Source organism: Myotis brandtii, unplaced genomic scaffold (assembly GCF_000412655.1).
Source record: "Myotis brandtii unplaced genomic scaffold, ASM41265v1 scaffold796, whole genome shotgun sequence".
Classification (NCBI taxonomy): domain Eukaryota; kingdom Metazoa; phylum Chordata; class Mammalia; order Chiroptera; family Vespertilionidae; genus Myotis; species Myotis brandtii.
The window spans coordinates 85,656-107,151 of NW_005371207.1; the positions used below are offsets into that span (position 1 = coordinate 85,656).

General features: G+C 38.1%; 1 protein-coding gene across 7 annotated transcripts in view; it reads left to right on the forward strand.

Annotated features, from left to right (window-relative positions):
• MBNL2 (muscleblind-like splicing regulator 2) overlaps positions 1–21,496 on the forward strand; it is a 112,571-nt gene that overhangs the window by 82,503 nt on the left and 8,572 nt on the right. For 2 of the 7 annotated variants that reach the window (XM_014531219.1, XM_014531215.1), the window contains 2 exons: positions 1,985–2,020; positions 3,315–3,409. The exons of 2 other annotated variants lie outside the window; for them this stretch is intronic. In XM_014531219.1, the coding sequence (XP_014386705.1) occupies positions 1,985–2,020; positions 3,315–3,409 (131 nt within the window). The remainder of the gene's footprint in view (positions 1–1,984; positions 2,021–3,314; positions 3,410–21,496) is intronic. 3 more of the 7 variants (XM_014531214.1, XM_014531218.1, XM_014531217.1) reach the window with 2 other exon arrangements.

Here is a 21,496-nt window from a genome sequence, read left to right on the forward strand (position 1 = left end):
ATTAGAAAATGTAAGAAAAAAGTAGTTTTCTATGGGCGGAGTGGCCAAGTGCTAAATGTTACTGAGGTCAGAAAGTTAGGTGAAGATGAAAGAGCTCTTACTGATTGCCGAAATATGGAAATCTTCGGTGGCATTAGCAGTTTGAATAGAGAGGTCAAAATGAAAGCCAAATTGGAGAGGATGGAAGAATAATTGGGGACAATGAAGTGAAAATTTGTGTAGGTAACTTGAAAAATTTGATTGTAAAGAATATTAGAAAGATAAGGCTGGAGAAAAATCAGAAATGTCAGGAACAGGATTTTGAGGTGTTGGGGTCTGTGTGTATGTTATTTTTATTTTTTAAAATATATTTTTATTGATTTCAGAGGGGAATGGAGAGGGGGAGAGATAAAAACATCAATGATGAGAGTCATTGATCATCTGCCTCCTGCATGCCCCACCCTGGGGATCAAGCCCGCAACCCGGCATGTACCCTGCCCTGACCAGGAATCAAACTGTGACCTCCTGGTTCATAGAGAATTGAACCATGACCTCCTGGTTCACAGGTTGATGTTCAACTACTGAGCCATGCCAGCTGAGCTATGTGTGTATTTATAATTGGATATATTGGCATGTTTGCTAAGGAATTCAGTACTAGTCCAGTTAAATAGCCTCTTTTTCTGACCAGTTAATATTAGCCTGATCAAAATGCAGACCAGGCAAAAAGTCTGCCTCAGGTGTAAACAGTTCAGCAGAGAGAATAAAGACCTAAATATCTCAGCTTCTGCATCTAGTATCTCAGAAGGCAGTTCTAAACCTAAGTGGGTACACCTACATTCATTACAAACTAATTCTTTGGCACCCATATGATACCCAATCTTCAGTTACCTAAATCCTTGTATTACTTTGGTTTTCATCCTAAGGAACTGAACCAGAAGGACACAGTTATTTTAACACAGTTTGGGTTTTGTTTGTTTTTTTCAGTCCTCCACAATATACACTAGTATTTGTGGTCATATTTTTCTGATTGAAGAACATTAATAAGACCATCCACAGCCAAGGCAATTATTCCCAAGGAAGGGCTAAAATCCTCCCTCCCCACCTCCCACTTACCCACTTAGACATCAACTTGACATTTCCTAGGAATTTTGCCAAAGGTCCCCATCAGGGATCACCTAATAGCAAGCTATGACAGAGATTCCTAACCCTGGCTCTACTCCGCCCCAATTCTGCATTCTTTTGCCTCTACAGTGTTTAGATTTATTGCTAGGCACCACTCCTTTGTCATAATGAATGTGGTAGCAGAAAATAGATCCCATACACATCCAGGTGATTCTGCCATAGAAACCTCAGTCTTCCTACATTGTAGAGCTTTTAAGCAGTAATTTAAAATTCACCTGACCTTCAAGTCTTTGATTTGGAGGATCCAGAGTCTTTAATTATTGGCTGTTTTTATTATCATATTGTTATTGACACAAAACACTTTGCGACCAAACAAGCAAACTATAATGCAACAAGGTCAGCATAACTCTGTGAGTACAAAACCCGAACTGGATTCAGGAATAGAATTCTATTTCTAGCCTTACCCTTGACTCACACTATGCATGACCTTGGAGGAGTTACCATGCCTCAGATTTTTCATCTGTAAAATATCTACTTCCTACCTTGGAGGATTAATTTGATGATATCTGTAAAGTACTTTGAGGTCTTTGAGGAAGGACACTGCAGCATTATCACATGTCATTCTTATTAGAATTATGTCAATGTATATGAATAGAAAGTGTGAACAGTAGTCTAAGAAGTGAGCTTTGAGTAATATTGGCTTAAAATAAAGCAGATATAGTTGTGTCAGTGCTGAAAATGTGAATGATGCTAAAAGACTGTGTTAACTAACCCTACTTATTTCTGGTTGTGCTTCAATCTCACTTTGAATGTTAACTCTAAACCGCTAACCTGTTTCTTTCCCTTTATTCACTTTTTCCACCTACCATTGCATGCCATGCAGGGTCAGTTTTGTGCATGACACCCGCTACCAGTATTGGTAGGTTTCAACCTTTTTTTATTTGTCTTTTATATTATGTATAATACTTCACTTGCTTGAAATTTATTTCAGAGATGGTAGAAATGCTTTAGGAAATGGTAGATCTGAAGGCTTATTTGGCTTTAGAGTTTATGTATAGGTTTGTTAAATGTACTTGTCTATTTAAGAAAATGACTATTTTGATGTGACTAGAACAACCACTGTGCTAGGACAACCACTACAAAACATAAAACCACAAGTATGAGTCTGTTTTTAAATGATCTGTATTTTGTTTTTCTTTATAGCTTATATGGTTTAGCAAAAGAAAAAAAAGCTTAATCAGAGAGGCAGGCTGATTTCATCAATGTTTTAAAGTTTCATGGTGGTGTGCCTTTATCTCCTCTTTGCTGTGTGTTAGAATTATCAGAGTTTCCCAGAAGTATTTATTTTTAAAAAATTATAAATGGATGTATTTTGAAAACAAATATCTGGCCTGCCTTGCTTATTATTCTTTTTAATTTTAAGTGTTGATTTATTTGCAATGAATATTTGCACATTAGCATCCCCTTGGCATATTAACCTTAATAGTATATAGTTATCCCCATATATCCCAGCGCCTTGGTGCAAAAGCCTGTCTTCAGGACAATGAATCAGTTCCATTTAGAGTAAAGGAAAGTAAGCCTTGGCAAAACTCGTCTGGCTATTTCGCAGTAACTGTGTTAAAATTTACATCAAGGCCATGATGTTTGCTCTATAGTTTATTGACTCATATAAACCACAATCCCTGGTAATTTCAGTTCAAACAAGTAGCCCCAAATTGACCAAAAAACAATTTTTTTCAACTTAATTACAAATTCTGAAGAATATCATATCCCAAAGTAGGCCTACATATTGTATCTTTGATATTTTGGAAGTATGATTAACAATGACTATCATATACTCTTACTTAATTGGACATTACATTTCACGTGTTTAGAAGCAACCTTTATTACAAACACTATAGACTCTGAATTGGGAATGATCTATTGTTAGAAGTAAAATGTTTGTAAATACATCAACCAAAGTAATCTGCTTTGGCCTTTCTGGGAATCACTGATTATGTTTTAAAACTTCCTTTAATTGTACTTGTAATAAGCTATTTTCCCTTTTTTATTTCTCTCCCATGCTTCCTTGCTTTGCATTGTGATTGCATGCCATCTGCTGGTTTAACCCATGATGGCTTGCTGCTCTGATATTCACCATGCCAAAATACCACTTCTATTACCATAATGCTACACCCTCCTGTTCATTGCTCCCATGGTTCCCCTCCTGAAAGTACCCATGATGCACAGCGCTACGTCAGCCACTGTCTCTGCAGCAACAACTCCTGCAACAAGTGTCCCCTTCGCAGCAACAGCCACAGCCAATCAGGTTTGCTCCTTTTAAAGCTTTCTTTCACAAATCCCAAACTCTAAATGAGTGCTGATATTTAAAAAAAAAATTCTCGGTGAGAATTTTTTTTTCATGTTTATCCATCAAATTTTATTTTTTTAATTAGTTTATAGCAAGCATTTATGGACAGGTTGCACTTATTTAGAGTTAACATTTACTGCAAATAATGATGTAGCTATGTTTTGTGTTGCACTGTTTGTTTTCGTACCTAATATTGTGTAATTAACCTGACAGGCTTAAATTCCTTTTAGTACAGCATTATGTATCCAGTGGTTTGTGAATCGCCACAGAGAAATTACAAAAGCTCTCCCACAGGTGCTTCAAAACTGGCTAATTTTGATTCAGTTCAATTCAGACCCTATCCGTCTGTTATGGAGGAAAACAATTCTCCTCTTAGAAAAGTCTCCCCTTTTTCTGTAGTTTCAAATTTGAGGTCTGAATGATTCTTGTTAACATTTCACCTTGGCCATATGTGCTTCCAAACTTACTTGGTTCCCACTTTACAATCTGTTCAGATACCAGCATAAGAGCCAAACTATTGGAAGAAGAGGACTTAGAGGCACTGAGTTCACAAAGGCTGGATATAACTGTTTAGGGACGTTTAACTCTGTTGGTTTAATGCACGTGCCAATAAGACATGGATGTAGTATTTTTCAGTGAGGGCCAGTTGGCTACTTCCCACTCCCTAGTCACAGGTTGCCTGCAATCCTGACCACAGCAAACAAGTGCTCCTGGTTTGGGGATGCACATGAGGATGAGTCAGCATAAACTCTTACCTGGTCTAAAAAAAACACTTTACTTTGCATGTCCGCCCTTCACAGAAGAGCATTTTGGTTTTGGTTTTAGTTTTGTTTTGTTTTTTGGTTTATTGTGGTTTTTTTTAAGATAAAGTCAACGTAGTGACAAAAAATGAAAAGAGATCTAGGAGTAGGCTGCGGGGGAGGTTCAAGCAAATGAGAAAAACTAGTGTCAGGGCATAAATGGCAGATTTCAAAATGCATTCTGCAGGTGGGAAGGGCTGATTCACACTCTTTCCGAGTTCAAGTGAATAAGCGATTCCAGTGCTATAAGTTTCATCACTAAAAAGATAGGTGTGAATGCACTTCAATGAAGGAATAAAAATAAAATCCCATGACAGCTCTAACTGTGCCCTACACATTGTGACAGAACAGGAAAAAATGAGAGAGGGAGTAGAGGCCATGTGGGCACTCAGAGGCTAATAGAAACTATTGACAGTTCTTCATCTCTTTACTCACCGCCTCAAAAATGCCAACTGACCTCTAAAGAATTTTAAATCAGCTTCAAAACAGATATAACAAAGAGAAATAAATAAGTTTCTTAGCTGGGAAGATTTTTTAAAGTTGATAGGATGGGAGCCAGAAGAGGCAGTTTTCATTATTAGGTTCAGAGCATCTCTTTTCACTTGCTCATTCTTAATAGGAGAGCTGGATACCAGTTTCTTTTATGTGTAAGCCCTGCCTTCTTGAATCATGTTTTTGTGAGCTTTTATACAATTTTTGTTACAAAGTCCCTTTCTATGAAAACAAGTTTGAAGTATAATAGAGTAGCATTGGTTATCAGAGTAGTATGGAATTTTACCTATACTTTATGGCAAGTTAAGCACCTCTAATACAGAAAGATCTTTTTTAGGAATGGAAAGGAAGTCAAGATAAAGAAATGATTTTGAGTTTTAGGATAAATTACTTTATTATGATAAATACTTGATCGTATATCATAAATATTTTTTCAGCCAATTAATTTCTTTGGCTCCATTGAGTGATTATATACATATATGTAGGTTTATTTATGTGTGTAGGGAGATGGGGTAAAAAGTATGAAATATTCAGAAGCTAAAATATATCATTTCACAGCAGAGTGTAATTGGGAAAGAAACTAACAAGTTTAATTTCAATTAAGTCAAAAGAAATATGATTCAAAGAGTACCTGACAGTAGCTTCAAGAATCCCAGAGTCTGTGTTTTGTAGTGTTGAATGTAATAGTTGCTGGATTGCACTTCAGTGATGATGGGAAATCCTGTAGCAGCTCTTGATGAAGTTCTGCTTGCACATGGAAACCACAGGAAGGAAATAGTAGTAAACATAAACTTTCAGATATGATATTCTATTTGTATTTTCAACAAGTTTCAAAGAAACAAGCAGCTACCAAAGAACTTGGAAATTCTGTTTAGTGCCCAAGAATTCAGAATTCAGAGATTGTTGATGACTGTGAAGTGACAAGTTTATCCCCTTGATATGTCACCCTTTAAACTCTAAATGAATCATATCCATGTGAATGATATGTGATTTAAATGAAATGAATCTCCGTTCCCTCATTTGTGAAAAGAAGATTAGAACTAGATCTCCTTGAAACCCCTTCCAGCTCTAAGATTGAATAAACCTACGGTTCCCTAGCTGTAACGCTGGGCCCAAAGTAGGAGATTATAAAGGTAGACACAACCAGAACAGAAAGTGGTACTGACTCAGAGTTCAGTGGATGATAAGCCTTCTGCCTTCTTTTCCTTCATTGAGAGATCTGTCTTTAACACAAAATGTGGAAGGGTTTTGACAGTTTTTCAATCCATTTGATCCATTTAGACTGTCAGTTCAAATAGTTCAAATCTCATAGGTATTTGTAATTAGACACAAGTTGTTCGCAGAAGAAAGAAGATAGACCAAAACATCCCATGGCAGATCCTCCAGTTCAGTGTTTCTTCACATGTTACCCCTGGTGAGTCAAGATGAACAAGCGACAAATCTATAAACTCTATCCTCGGGGCTTCATCAAAGTGCCAGCGATGAAAGTTTTAATTGAACTTAGACTTGTAGTTTGAAATGATATGAAGACAAAATCCAAATACTTTTGGGAAATATAAAGTAATTTTTTGGTTATTTACCTGCCAGTAGATATGTAAACAAAAATACAGTAAACAAATTTACTAACAGCTATTTCCTATTAGTAAATTAAGGCCTTTGGGCCTTCATATTCAAGTTATAGCTAATAATAATAATAATAACAGTATTATTATTATTTACAAACTACTTATTATGTAAAAGATATTCTAAATGGTCTCTCTCATTTCATATATATGATATGTCATATCATATGTTTCATATAAAATGAGAGAGGATACTTATATATAGATACACTCCATTCTTACAACAGTCTTATAAGTATGGTTATCATCATCCCCATTTTGTAGATGGTAAAACTGAAACAAAGTTTAACTACCTTAGGCAAAGATAAACAGCTAATAAATGGTCTTGGAATTTAGTCCCAGACAGTTTGTCTCCTGAGAGCTTGCCGTTAACCACCATGCTCCACTGCTTCTCTCTATAATTTTAAATCCACAGAAGTCACTTCTTCCACAAGTAAAACTATCTTTTGAATGAGACCCAATAGCAGTTGCTATAGGAGAAAATGGAAGGAGTCTTACTAATGCAGCTCCAATAAAGATGAATGCTAAACTAGGAGATGAACTGAATTTGAGCATAGCTTCAAGATAGTTATGTAATAGCCAGGTCATATTTAAAAACCATATAGCAGATATATATTAACTATAATATATAGCCATTTAGTAATATTCTGTGTAATACTGGAACCAGTGAGTACACTGGAAATTATGAATAATTTCTATACAAATAAGATAAGTAAAAAATAAAATACAAAGTAAAAAAAAAATTAGTCATTTGTCTTAGTGAAACCAAGTTCATGGGCATATTTTGTGAATCATTGTCCTAGACTTTAATCCTAGTTTCTGCCAATCATCTCACAAATAACTTGGTAACAAGGGAAATCAGAACTGAAAATGAGAATACCATTTAAATCGGCCAATTTAAGCTACTAGCAGATGGTCCGAATGTACAACTCTATAGATGCCTATATTGAAATAAATTTAATCTCAGAGTGTACACTAAAAGAGGTAGAGATAAACAGCTTAGTAACTGGATTACCTAGTTTTTCATATTCTAAAACATTTTATTTAATAAAATGAGAGTATAGATTTGAATTCCTAGAACTTGAATTATTATAGTACCCTATGCTGTCATTGCTTTATTATTTTTATTTCAAAGCTACAATTTATTTCAAAAGAGGAATTTTCAAATAAATATGTGTTAACACATTGTATGCGGGAAACATATTTATACGTTTTACTTATACGTTTTACGTTGACTGGTAGTAGAGCGTCTTAATTTCTTTATCTATACACAGGATTATTCCGTTTACTGAATCACATCCTGGAATGCCCAATTAAAATACAATTTATATTCTGGGTCTTTCCCTGAACCCCGGCAACTAAATGTACTTTTCCTGAATGTACTAGATGTAATTCCTCTGAATTAATCAAAGACCTTGCCTGCATGATCCTTAAAGCATCATCACTAGATAGAAATAATGACCAGCACAAAGGTGGGAAAGTGTAAAGTTTAGCAGAGAAGAACTAACAATAGATTGGTCAGAGCTTCAGTTTGCAGGAGTGAATGCCTACAATGTAGGTTTGATTCAGAGTGTGCAGGATTAAATGTCAGGTTAAAGGGTTTGGCTCTAATTTGGCCCTTGAAGAGTTTTCAAACAGGATAGGACTCTAGGACGAATGAGAAGACGGTTTCTAGGCGGGAGAGTCTGCGGAGACCATTGAGAGGTTTTCACAAGAGCCTAAACTGGAACTGGGGCAGCTGGAAGGTGACCCACTTTGTCTTGCCTTTGCCCATGACATAGGGAGAGTTACTTTTAGCCACAGAGAAACAGAAAAACTATTTCATACTATGGTAAAACCTGTCCAAACAAATGTCACACGACAGAAAAAGAAATGTGGGCTGACATGAAAGATTAACCACAGGAAGGACCTGAACTGAATGCCTTCAAAAACAGCAGCTGGGTGGACTCAGTGGTCAAATGCCTCCAGTGTGCTTACCCTAACGTGTGGCTCCCATCCCCCTGCCTAAATGAGACTTCAGAGCCACAGAAGCTCAAAGACCTCCAGGCCTTTGCGCAAAAGGAGTCCCTTCAGACTTGGTGCAAATATATATTGCCCATGTTAGAGCTATGTGGACAGTGGGAGCAACTATTCATCTGATTCATTCTGGGTCATGAGTTCATGCTACGAAGAAAAATTCTTACACATTGCATATTAGGATTTTTTTTATGCATTACTCCATCACTACCTTTAAAGCTGGTGAGATCAAATTATATTTCTGGCAATATGTTAACCAACAATCACATCTTCAAAAAGTGACAATTCCTCTTTAAAATGATGACCTGAAGGTCACATCTTCTGAACCCTCCCCCAAAGATTAAATCCATTTAACAGAAAGTTGGCCTTAGGAAGAGCTTAGTGAAAATTTGTTAATAATATATCATATACCCACAACCCTTTATTTCTTGGAATATTTGACAAGTCAGAAAATCCCGTTTTCCAGACATGCCTGATATAAATTCACTATAATCCGTTTCAACAATATCTTATCAGAAATGTGAAATAATTACATGCAACCAGATTCATATATCATGCTTTGTCTCACCTGTTACAAATAACTAGACAGGGAAGAGGAAAGCAAATCATGAGATTTTACCTATTTCTCAGATATAAATGTGAATACAACTTCAAAGCTATTTGTGTATACAGATTCTTGGGTTTGTAAGTTAGCCTATACCAACCAAGAAATCTAGAAGGTAAGGTCATGTTTCACCCAAACTCTCATCTCAAAGAGTTGTATAAAACATCCATTATTCAAAGCCATCTGTCAGGACTATATTCAGACAAATGTAGGAGGCATTAAACACCCCCATATCCACCATTTGACCAATTTGGAGCCTGTTTCTTCGCAAGAAAAATCGTGGTTCTGCAAAGCCCCCATGTGGGAGGAGTAGACTCCTGTCAGGTACCTCTCCTGAAATACGCAGTAACGTGGCTGGCCTCTGTGTGTGGATGATCAAACTGAAGACTCCTTTCTTGGTTTGCTGGTGCCTGGGAACAGATTATAGAAAGCGGCTGGGCCCCAAGTATGTCACACTCCAGAAAGGCCCAGACAGCAAGTGTCAGATCCAACCCTTATGAACTGGCCTCGGCTGAGGCAGCTATCACAGCATCCCACTGCTACAGCTGTTTAGCCACCTGTAATGTAACATTTTGCTGATATTCCAACTATAGAAAGGGTTCTGTTTCAGTGATGGATCTGGTTGCTTTAAATGAGGCAGAATTGCCACATGAAATATTTTGTGGAGAGAAGTAGAAGTGTGTGTGTGTGTGTGTGTGTGTGTGTGTGTGTGTGTGTGTGTAGAAGGAGAGAGAGAAAGAGAGAGAGAGAGAGAGAGAGAGAGAGAGAGAGAGAGAGAGAAGCCTGCTGTGTCTCTTCAAGTAAAAAAAAAACTATAAAAATTACAGTGGCAATTTGAGTCTAAATTTCATGGTGCAGTGTGGTTAGGGCACTGGAATCCAGACTTGCTAATGTGCTCAAAATTTTTTAGAGGAGAGGCGGGAGGGGTACTCCGTCTTAGGTGAACTGGGCTCTATGAGAGCCCTTTAGAGGCAGGTTACTTTTTCTCTTCAAGAAAGCAGAAAATAAGAAGACAATAGACCTTTTATTTTCCTGCCTCAGAAGCAGCTGCTTTGCAGGTCTGCCATGAGGTTAAATTAATAAATGTATTTGCAGATTCTCTAAGGAAAGGCTAAGTTATATAAGTGTTGTAATCTAGTACATTTTCATTTCCCATGAATAATTTACACCTCCTGGTGAGACACTTGGGCAGAATTCTTTTGTATATAGCACCTAAAGACATAATATCAGTTCCAATTTCGTGCAGCTGAAGAGAAAATGTCAAGGGTTCTTACGTGGAGCTGCACTGCCTGGTGGATTGTCCTACTTAGTGCGCTTCAAATCCCATCCTCTTTTGCATTTTGATGGAATTTGGGGGAATCTTTTGAGATTGAAAGTCGTATTCCCTATAGTATTTTGACTTTTGTTGATGGTAATGAAATCAGGCTCAGGTTTTCTAGTTTGAGGTTTCCTCTTTTGAGCAGAAGGAATATATAGCTCATTGTATATGTGTGTGTTCATTTCCAGCTCTAGAGGAAAGAGAGACTCGCTGCCATGCAGGAATTCAGACCCACCGCCAAGAGGTGAAAGATGAAAGGGGTCCCATTTCAGAGTTGCTCAAACAGAGTAAAATTTTAGTTCATGCGCATTTTCCTCCCCAAGTTCTGCCACTCCTGCCTGCCTTCTCGCACTAGCGCCTGTGTGTCTGGGGAAGTTGCCAGTCTTTCAGTGAATGGAGAGGAGAGATCTTTAGTGCTTCCCCATAAGAACAGCAAGCTAACCTGGCTGTCGCTCCACTTAACCAGATATGACACCAAGATATGACACCATTGTGTGTCAAAGTCAAATTGGGTCCGGCCTCCCAGCCCCTTCTTGCATTCCCTCTAAGCAGATCTTGGTTTCCAAGATCTGAGTCTGCTGATCATTCTAGAAGCTACCAGTGTGGGGAGGTGCCAAAGATACCTGGGAGTTTACTGCCTACACAAAGAGTTGTAAAGCAATCAGATAATGTCACATAGTCATATACTCAAATACTACTGCATGGGAAGGAAGCTCCATGGTAGGGCTTTATCCCTAGAGGGGGGAGATAGATCTTGAGGGAAGTGAGGGAATTAGACAGATAATGAACAGGTGAGGTTGTTCCTGAGTAGTGTGAAAGTTAAGGGGCGAGTGCGGGGGGTGGGGTAAGGGCAAAAGAGAACTGGCATTATAAATGTACCAGCATTGTGCTTGACATGTGTTCACATTTAACCAAATCATTCTGCATCTGGTGCATGTGACAAAATCAAGGCTCAGATTTGGCCACAGCTCTAATCCGTAGTAGAGTCAGCATTTGACCTCAAGTCTATATGACCCTGAAGTCAATGCTCTCTCACCCTTAAACCACATTGTTCCCCATAGCCTATGAGGTTCAGACAGTCGTTTCAGAAGCAGTCTAGGACTTTGTCCCACAACAGAGACAGATGGAACAGCTATTACTACATCAGATCTGGGCTAAAGGATGTGTTCCAGGCCATGCTGCAGTGAGTGGGAGAGTAAAGAGGACAGTGCGTTTGGGCAGTGCTAGAAAATTCAGTGGAGTAGGTGAGGAGAAGTTAGGTTACTGAGGGTCTGGAATGGCAGGATGAGAGCAGGATGAATGTTAAATGAAAGACTTGGAAATACTAGTCTACTGGAAGTAAGTGGGTAGATACAAGCTGGGATAGGGTGAGTGCAGGTTAACTGGTGAGGAAGCTCTGCATTGATGAATGTTGTTGAAATTGGGAGAGAACAGAGAAAACATGGGGATGATAAGTAATCAAGAGTCAGGACAATTCAGGAGGCATTCTGACCCTTAGCTCTCCCAGTGGCTTTTCTCCAGGTCTATCGCATGTGTGGACTTCACTGACTTCTCCTCCCGCCCTCTACAGACAGTGTCCCCGTGACTTAGATAAAAAGAATGGTTCTTGTTGACACATCTCCACTTTCATTTGCACTATAAAGGACACATGTGTTGACTGGTATTTTCTGACATTGGTTTATGAAAAACTATAGCTGTTCTAGCATTTAGAATCCATCACCCTTCAGCATTAGATGTAACAGACTAGAGCTTTTGGTCTGTTTTACTTTAAGTAATCAAATTATATTATTCTTATCATCACTCCCCTTGCTCTGGAGTTTTCAAAGATCTCAGAGTTGATGTCGATGAGCTTTCTGTAAGCAAATTCAGACACTCTTCACTACTCACCACAATGCATTTCCAGAAGTGGCATCATTAAACTGGTCATTGTAAAATGTCACCCATTTGCCCGCAGTACCAGTGACATCAGGCATTACAGTAGTGACCCAAGATCTATATCAACTACAACAAAGTAATGAAAGGCAGTAAGTCATAACAGCAAACTTACCACAATCGTGCGTTATTTCTACAATAACACATAAAAGGAGAACGATGATGCAGGTTACATTATAAATTGGAACAGGAGCTCACATCAGCAAGGTGGCCTACCCAAGTTACATGAATAGTAAGAGAATCAGAACTAGAACCCAGTTATCTGTATCCGCCTAGAGTAGTGCTCTTTCCCTTTCTGCGCCTTCCTGAGAAACTGCTTTGAATGATCATTTACAGAGCCCCAAAGTACCATACAGAATGGGGCAAAAGTAGGTTTATAGTGGTGAGTACTCTAAACACAGTTTATTTTAGTATTGTTTGTTTATTAATTATTGTATTATTTTTCATACAAACAACTGTAAACCTACTTTGCCTCACTCTGTATGCATAAACAGACAGCACAAAGATAACTCAAGAGCTCTCTTTTTTATTCTTTTATTTATTTAAAAAATTTTATATTTTTTTATTGATTTCAGAGAGGAAGGGGGAGAGAGAGAGAAAGAAAGAAACATCAATGATGAAAGAGAATTATCAATCGGCTGCATCCTGCACACCACACACTGAGGATTGAGCCTACAACTCAGGCATGTGCCCTAACCAGGAATCGAACCATGATCTTCTGGTTCAATCACTAAACCATGCCAGCTGGGCTTTATTAAAATTTTTTAATGTTGACATAATTGCAGGTGTCCCTCTTTTCCCCACCCTTTGCCCACCTTCTCCCACCAGTGCCACCCCCCTCCCTTGGCCTTCACCAAACTATTGTCTGTGTCCAGGAAGTATGCATATATGTTCTTTAACTAATCCCTCAACAGCTCTCCTTTACTAAGCACTCACCAAATACCAGACATTGTCCTAAGCCTTTTACTAGTATATGAATTATCTTATTAAAGCCCACAATGACTCTGTAAGGGTCTACTCTTATCCCCAATATATAGATAAGGAAATTGCAATTTCAAGAAGCTGAAACACTTGCCTAAGATCATCTATTAAAGTAGCAAAACCAGATTTAGAACTTTCCCCAAGCTTTTAGCCTTCCATTTTACAATGAGAAGAAGGAATTAGAATGGTTAAATGATTCACTCAAAATTACATGAGAGTGAAAAACTCATCTCCTAACAACATGCTTTGTCCTCTCCCACCGTCAAACCACAATCCATCACGAATATGCAGCTCAACTTTTTTTTTTGACAATCAATAGCTTTGCTTCCTCAGAATTTAGAAAGGTTTTTGAGAAATCAAAAAGATACCCAGGGATGTTAAACTCGATTCCTTCTTGTTCTTCAAATACTTTTTCCAGTAATAATGTCATAGCACTTCCATTAGTCATTCTTTCAATATTTGTCATTGTTACACTGAAATATTTGAAAGGGCCAGAGAACCACTTTAGTTATGAGGATTTACTAGTAGGAGAAAAGGAATTGCTTAAATCAATTCTTATTGTTCATCTTCTTTTCTTTGCTCTTCTCTGACAACTGCAACATCAAGGGTGGCCTTGAACAAGAAAAGGAGTTAAAATAGGGAAATCTAAGGAGTGTATGGAGAATGAGAAGAAAATCCTTTTGTATTCCTTTGCCTTGGAAAAGGGTGTTCTAGAGTTGCTTTTTAAAACAAAAACAAAAACATCAACTTATAAGTTCCCTTGTTTGTTCTGCTGTGTAGGGGGTACCTGTATGAGAAGAGGTGAAGGCTTGAAAATTAAAGTATAGATGTTTATTAGACAAGACTAGGTGTGCAGAGTGTCCATAAATAGTGGTTTGCTCTAAGCACAGTGACCTAAGATTTATTAGTAATTGCTATACCTTGTCAAAATATCCATGTTCTATGGCTTAGCCTAGGAAGTTAAAATAGGTGAAATATTACTATATGATAACAGTAGCATTATGTGCTTACTCCCACCAGGTGCCCATTAAATACGTTATCTAATCTTCACAACAACTCATGAGTTAGGGACACTGTTTAATTCCTATTAAAGGTATGAGGAATAATAAGAATAAAAGAGGTTGAGTTATTTACTCATGGTAACATATCTATTAGGCCTAGAAGCTGGTTTGAACCGGGACTAACTTTAAAGAATGGGGATCCTGCCTCTTATGAGATGTTAACTTTGTACTCCTTGACTCTGATCAGCAAACACTGCTGGCTTTTAATGTCTTTTAATAAAAGATTTTAGTTTGAAATGATTAATATGAGTGACAGTTGGGATTTTCATAAATAAATAGAGAAATTCAGCCTATATTAAGTTGTCAATGACAGGTCAGGATATACATATACAGAACAGGAAGTAAGTGTATTTGACATTTTTAAAAATCTTTGTCTCATTAAAAATCAAGTTTATTAGAGTGCCCATATAAATCATGTAATATTTAAATGTAAAATCAGGCAATATTATTATTTGAATGCCTATTTAAATAGAGTTGAAACCAAATTTTATTTAGGTTTATGAATCTTAAAATAAATTGACTAAAGAAAGGAAACCAACATTCATCAAAAGCCACTCTTACACTTCAGAGATTTCATATGCATTGTTTCATTTAATACTCAACAGGACTCTGTGAAGTGTCATATTCATTTTCCATAGGAGAGCAAATCTTAACGAAATAATTTACTTAAGATTAAAGAAGTAGGAAGTGGCTGGACAGTCTTAGAAGTAAGATTTGCCTGCCTCCAAATCCTGTTCTCTTATGTGTCCACCATATTTGAATTTGAGTACAGATTATTAGGGCCAGTATAGATTGGGATTAATCTCTTTGTAGGATTCCCTTAAAATCTTCTAACTACTGAGTTTTAACTATTGCTTTTTAAAATTTTAACAATCTAAGAAGAAAATTATAGTAGAACTTTTGAATATCCAAGTGAAGTCTCAGAAGTGGTTGGAGAATATTGTTGGTTGATGAAACCAACAAGGAAATTCTCGTTTCAGTCCAGTAAGCGAGAGCTAGAGAAGCAGATGGACAAGGTGCCATCTCACCCTTCCCTGGGTGGCAAACTGGGAAGTAATTTCTGGCTGGAAAGAGTCTACCAAGAGGAGTCCCTCATCCAGAACTTCCATTTCTTAAACAACAATAATTTAAAAATAGAGGTATTATTTTTCCCACTATTTCCACAGAGCCTTACTTATCAATCTCAGGTTAACGAAACATCACTCGTTAAGAATGAATGTTTTGAGCAGCCTGGTGGAGGCAACTGTGAAAGGAGCCACTGGAAGGTTAATTTAGTTTAAGTAAAACCATAGAGCTAGATTAGAGAGCAAGCCCAGGGATTCAGGTGAGCACACAGGAAGAGCCAGGTAAACCATTTGGAAGCCACAAATGAGAAGGATGTAAAGAAGGGCAGGAGAGGTGGGTAGAGAAGGAACTAAGTATTGGTAACAAAGGGGAAGAGAAAGTTATTGTTCAATAATTGCAAGGCTACAGTTTGGAATGATGAAAAGTTCTGGAGATGGAGCGTGGTGATGGTTGCACAACAATGTGAGTGCACCTAATGCCACTTTCCTGAACTATGCACTTAAAAATGGTTAAAATTGCAAATTTTATGATATGCCTATTTTACCACAAGGTTTTACATTGGGCAACAGATCTGAATAGACGTTTCTCCAAAGAAGAAGAGGTTAGGATTGGGAAGAAAGATGTCTAACTATACTTGAGTTTTTGTTTTATTAAATCCATGATATAAAATCACTCTTTTCACGTTAAAAATTCTTTATTGCTGTCATGTTTTCCTCTTACGAGTTCTGTTTTCATAAAGCAGGGAACTGAGTGCAAATGCAAATTTTTCTTCAGTGAAGTATGTCTGTTAGAAGCTGGGACTATACTGAGATATCATGCCATACAGACCATAGTGTGGCTGGGGTTAATGGGGAAAAGAGGAGGGACATCTACTAGTATAATACTTTCAACAATAAAGATAACATTTAAAAAATATTTCTAAGATGTCATGCCATACAGATGCCCACTGTTGACTCGATGGCAACACATTTTCACATTTTTTTCTGAGTAGATGTTTATTAAGAGCCCACTGAGCTTTGAGGGAGGACAATTAGTAAAAAAGAAATAAAAAAATGTGGGAGCTTTCATTCTTTATATATTTTCTTCCTTTGGTTTCCATTTTGCTACCTGTTATACTAGGATATTTTGGCACTTCATGGGGAGTTATTAGGGAGGACAGATGGTAACCTGGTTTAATTACCCCACCATGCGACAGAGGTGCCAATGTGGTACAAGCAGAGTCAAAACTACGGCTCAGAAGGGTCACAAAGCTGGTCGGTGGCACAGAGAAACCTCCTGAAATTCCACCCCAGTATTCCTTTTGATTTTTCCTTCCCATCATGATTTTACACATAATTGAGTGGTTTTGTTAACCTACTCTCATATGCAAACACAGAGGCAAAGAACTAAAAACAAAACAAATTTCATTGGAAATTTTGTTAGGTGGCTCTGTCATCCGCCAGTTCAAGAAATGTGCAAGATGATTAAGAGACATATTTCATATCTTGTACATGACATTAATTTTACCATTCCTTTTACTGCATCTTAGAATTTGGTTACTTTTCTGCCTCTAGTGTCTTAAAAGCCAGTTCTTAGCAGGCTGAATTATATATTCTGCTCCAATGTTAAAATGAATAATACAGCCAAATGTGCCCAGGATCTTAAGTCTAACATAATGGTAGTGGGTACAAAGGCAGGGTATTGAACTGAACTGAGGACTCTATGTTGAATCCAACAGGACCTCTTTCTGTGATTTTTCTTGGCCTGAATCTTCAATGTATTACTGGGAGCAAAACCAATATTGAAAAAAGCAGGTATAAATGAATACTTTGGAAATTTCTTTTCAGTTGCTATACAAGTGGTTTTTCAACAGTATAAAAAAGTTTTCTTAGATTCTACCTTCATGTCCAGAGGTCCCCTTCAATGAGATAGTCTCGGACCTGGGCAGCCTTTATATATATATAATTGATTTTTTTACAGAGAGGAAGGGAGAGGGATAGAGAGTTAGAAACATTGATGAGAGAGAAACATCGATCAGCTGCCTCCTGCACACCCCCTACTGGGGATGTACCCACAACCAAGGTACATGCCCTTGACCGGAATCAAACCTGGGACCTTTCAGTCCGCAGGCCTATGCTCTATCCACTGAGCCAAACCGGTTACGGCTGGGCAGCCTTTTTAATCCCAGGTAGCTTCACTCACTATGAATCTTGCTGTAAATCATCTCACTCTAAATAGTCTAAATATATTTTATAAAAAGGTTTTATAATATTTTCTATAGTGCTTAGAATATTGTATTAAATAGTGTGGCCCCAATAGTATATATTGTTTCTTGATTTAGTAGAGGAATGTAGCCTTCTTTTATATGCAAACAGTCCCTAATTTTTAAAAACTTCGCTTGTTCAAAATTTCCTTTATCACCTGGTTTGGACCTTAAATAATTTTCCTACAGAGACAGTGACGGACTTGATGATTAAGCCTCTATACTGGTCTGCAATAGTTTAACTCATGACATTGCTCATGGATAATACTGTGCTAACAGCATGGAACTGACCAAAAACCATGTTCACAGAGGTTTCTCTATCTGAAAGATTCAAGAAAGATGCCAAAAGCATATTCGTAACTCAAGCCCCCAGACAGGTGTGTGATAGGAAAGACTTTCACCTTCTCCATCTGCTGGTGGTAAAGGAGCCATGATAATATGGTGAATTCTGTGATTGGAATGTTCATTGGAGAAGGTTTATGGAGTAGGAACGTGTTTGTAATGTATAGTGTGAAGACAAAAATGTCAGGTGATGAATAAGAAGAAAAAAGCAGGGACCTGTTTCTGGGTGACCATCAGATGCACTCACCCCACCCTCTTTCTCATTGTCCTTGGATGCTGTGGCTTCATCTGCCTACTTCTCTGTCCCTGGCTGTCATGTGGCCCTTCCAGTCTGGGGTTTTGTTTTGTTTGGGCCTCTGTCCCCTGTAGTCCAAACATGGTCTCAGTAGTTCTTCTCTTCCTGAACAATTACACAAGACTCCTGAATGTGTTTTTGTTTGAAACACTCCTACAGCATCAGGGGAAAGTACAAAAGATGAGTCTCCTCTTATACACTTTACCTTCTTCCTCATTTATATCCTTCTAGAGGCCTGGTGCACAAATTTGTGCATGGGTGGGGGGGTCCCTTGGCCTGGCTGACAATCAGGGAAATCAGGACCATCTCACTCAGTCCCAATTGAGGTCGATCAGGGCTAGCCGGCCGGGGAGGGACCGCGGGAGGGCTCCACAGTGTGTCTGGCCCTCTTGCCCAATCCTGATTAGCCAGACCTCAGCAGCAAGCTAACCTACCGGTTGGAGTGTCTGCCCCCTAGTGGTCAGTGTGCATCATAGTGACTGGTTGACCAGTTAACCAAAAGGTCAACTGATCAGTAGGACACTTAGCATAGTACGCTTTTATTATATAGGATAGGTGAAAATCCCCCTTGGATAACATACAGATGTTTAGATGATCTGAGGACTAGATTCCCATCTCACCATCTCACCATGAAAGCAACAGAAATGGTCCTCAGAATTCTCTCAGGAGAGTTGAGATTGTGAGGGGCTGGGTTTGGGGTGGAGAAGAGGATCATATCAAGGCCTCACTAAAATACTCACAAGAGTCTAGATCAGGGGTGGGCAAACTTTTTGACTCGAGGGCCACAATGGGTTCTTAAACTGGACCGGAGGGCCGGAACAAAAGCATGGATGGAGTGTTTGTGTGAACTAATATAAATTCAAAGTAAACATCATTACATAAAAGGGTATGGTCTTTTTTTTTTTTTAGTTTTATTCATTTCAAACGGGCCGGATCCGGCCCGCGGGCCGTAGTTTGCCCACGGCTGGTCTAGATGTTTCCACATATGACATGGACTCATGCAAGGAGCAAGATCTTACTTAAATCAAGAATTTGTAAAGTATATGTATTTTATCCAGATACTATCAATGTGGACCCTGGTCAGTAATCTTCACTGAGGTCAGGTTATTGCCTTTTGTGCAAAAACTCAATTATTAATATTTTAAATGATAATTTTCATATATTAGAAAGTATGTCTGAAAATTCTTTCTGTCCAAATATTACAGAATGGGAAATATTAGACAGAAATGAGTCATCCACAGAATGATATGTCATTTAAAACAGAGGAATTAGAGCTTTGAATGTAAACCTTCTATTCATGACAGAGGGCAAAATAGTAATCCTGACTACATAATCTTTTTTTAAATTTCTTTATTGATTAAGTTATTATATATCTTTAAGGTCTGCTACACATTGTGGACATTCCAACCAACTTTAGATTGGTCTTCTCAAGAGTGACATTGATTGTCATATTTAAGAATTTTCTCCCACAACCCCAGTTTTTGCCTTTTCTACATAAATAAAAATCCCTTTTGAAAACAGGTCAAATACTGCCTCAGGACAATATTCCGCCTAAGTAATAAATATGAGTATTTTTTCAAAGTGTCTTTTATATACCACTAATTATCTTTGAACATTTTATACAATTAATGTTTACGAATAGCCTTGAAATTGGCCAAAGTTCTTGAAATTGTTCATTTATTAATACATATCATTAGAATTGCTCTGATAACTATGTCCATCAACCAATCAAAGATACTTGCATTTGACTTTAGTAACCGATACTATGATTAAGTACAGATTTATTTTGCAGCCCAAAATGGTACAAATGTCTCTCTGCCTTTGTACAATTTGCTTCAAACAAAATACTTCACAAGTTTTGCCTCTCAGACAAAATCAGGACATTTTAGACAGTGGTGGCTGCCATGGAGAAGATGTGTGGAGTCCTGGGGAAAAGACAGAGAGAACATTAAACATGGAGAAACTGCAGGAGGGAGGAATACCAATGGAGCATAGTGAAGAAAACTGAATAAATAAAAAGATATCGGGATGGTGAGCAACAGGCAAGCCTCCTTAGCTGGGCCATAATTTTAGGAATTCCTTTCAGTTTTCTATTTTTAAACCAGTAGTAAGTTTTGTTTAAAAAGACAGTGAGCCCTAGCCGGTTTGGCTCAGTGGATAGAGCATCAGTCTGTGGAATCAAGGGCATATGCCTCGACTACGGACTCGATTCCCAGTGTGGGGTGTTCAGGAGGCAACAGATCAATGATTCTCTCTCATCATTGATGTTTCTATCTTTCTCTCCCTCTCCCTTCCTCTCTGAAATCAGTATATACGTATATATTTTAAATATAGTGAAACATCCTTTCTTTGATTATTTCCTGAGGGAACAGGGCCTTGTAGCCACGAGAAAAGATTTCTAAGAAATCAACCAGAAGTTTTCTTCTGGTGGCATTTTTGTTTATCTGCCATGTTTCCACCCCCTGTGAGTGATTCTGCCCCCAGCCTAGAATATTTTTCCTTTTATCTATATATAACAGGAGTGGAGGAACGGGAAGGAATTTTTATGTATAGACTATCTAAAAGGTTCTTTTCCTGCCTCCATGGCTACATCTCACTTGTGAATGATCCACTAGTTTTCTGTTGATGCCAACATTGTGTCCTTGGTAAATATTGATTCAGCCCTCTGTGCAAACCAGCAGTTACTAAGTGCCTCCTATGTACCCAGCCCTGTCCTAGACACTAGGGATAAAAAGATGAATGGGACATTGCCCAGTGCTTACAAAATTCAGATTTGCTGTGGACCCAGTTAATGCAGCAGCCCTGCTTGGAAGTGTCTATTTGAGTTCCCATGCTAGTGGTATCCTGGTCCACTGTGATTCCTTCAGATGTAGGCAAGGCCATGCAAACATTTCGTAAGGTATATATTATTTACCTCTTCAAACTCAACATTACAGAGACATTAGTGGATGGCTTTTCATGGGAGGATTTAACTAAAACATCCATGATTCCTCTTCTCTCATTGTTTGGATCCATAGGAACAGTTTGTCTTTTCATGGAAATGTTTTTACTATCAGTTAAGCCAAGCAGTAAGAGTTCTTACCGGAGTTCATACTTAGCTAACATGTTAAAAGATAACTCAGTTGATGTCCCTGAGTCTTGGTAATGAGCATCTACACTAATAAAAGACAAAGATGCTAATTGACTGTACCTTCGCTACGCCCATCAGCCAATCAGAAGAGTATGCAAATTAACCCAACAAAGATGGCTGTTAAATTTGCATACTGCAGGCAGGG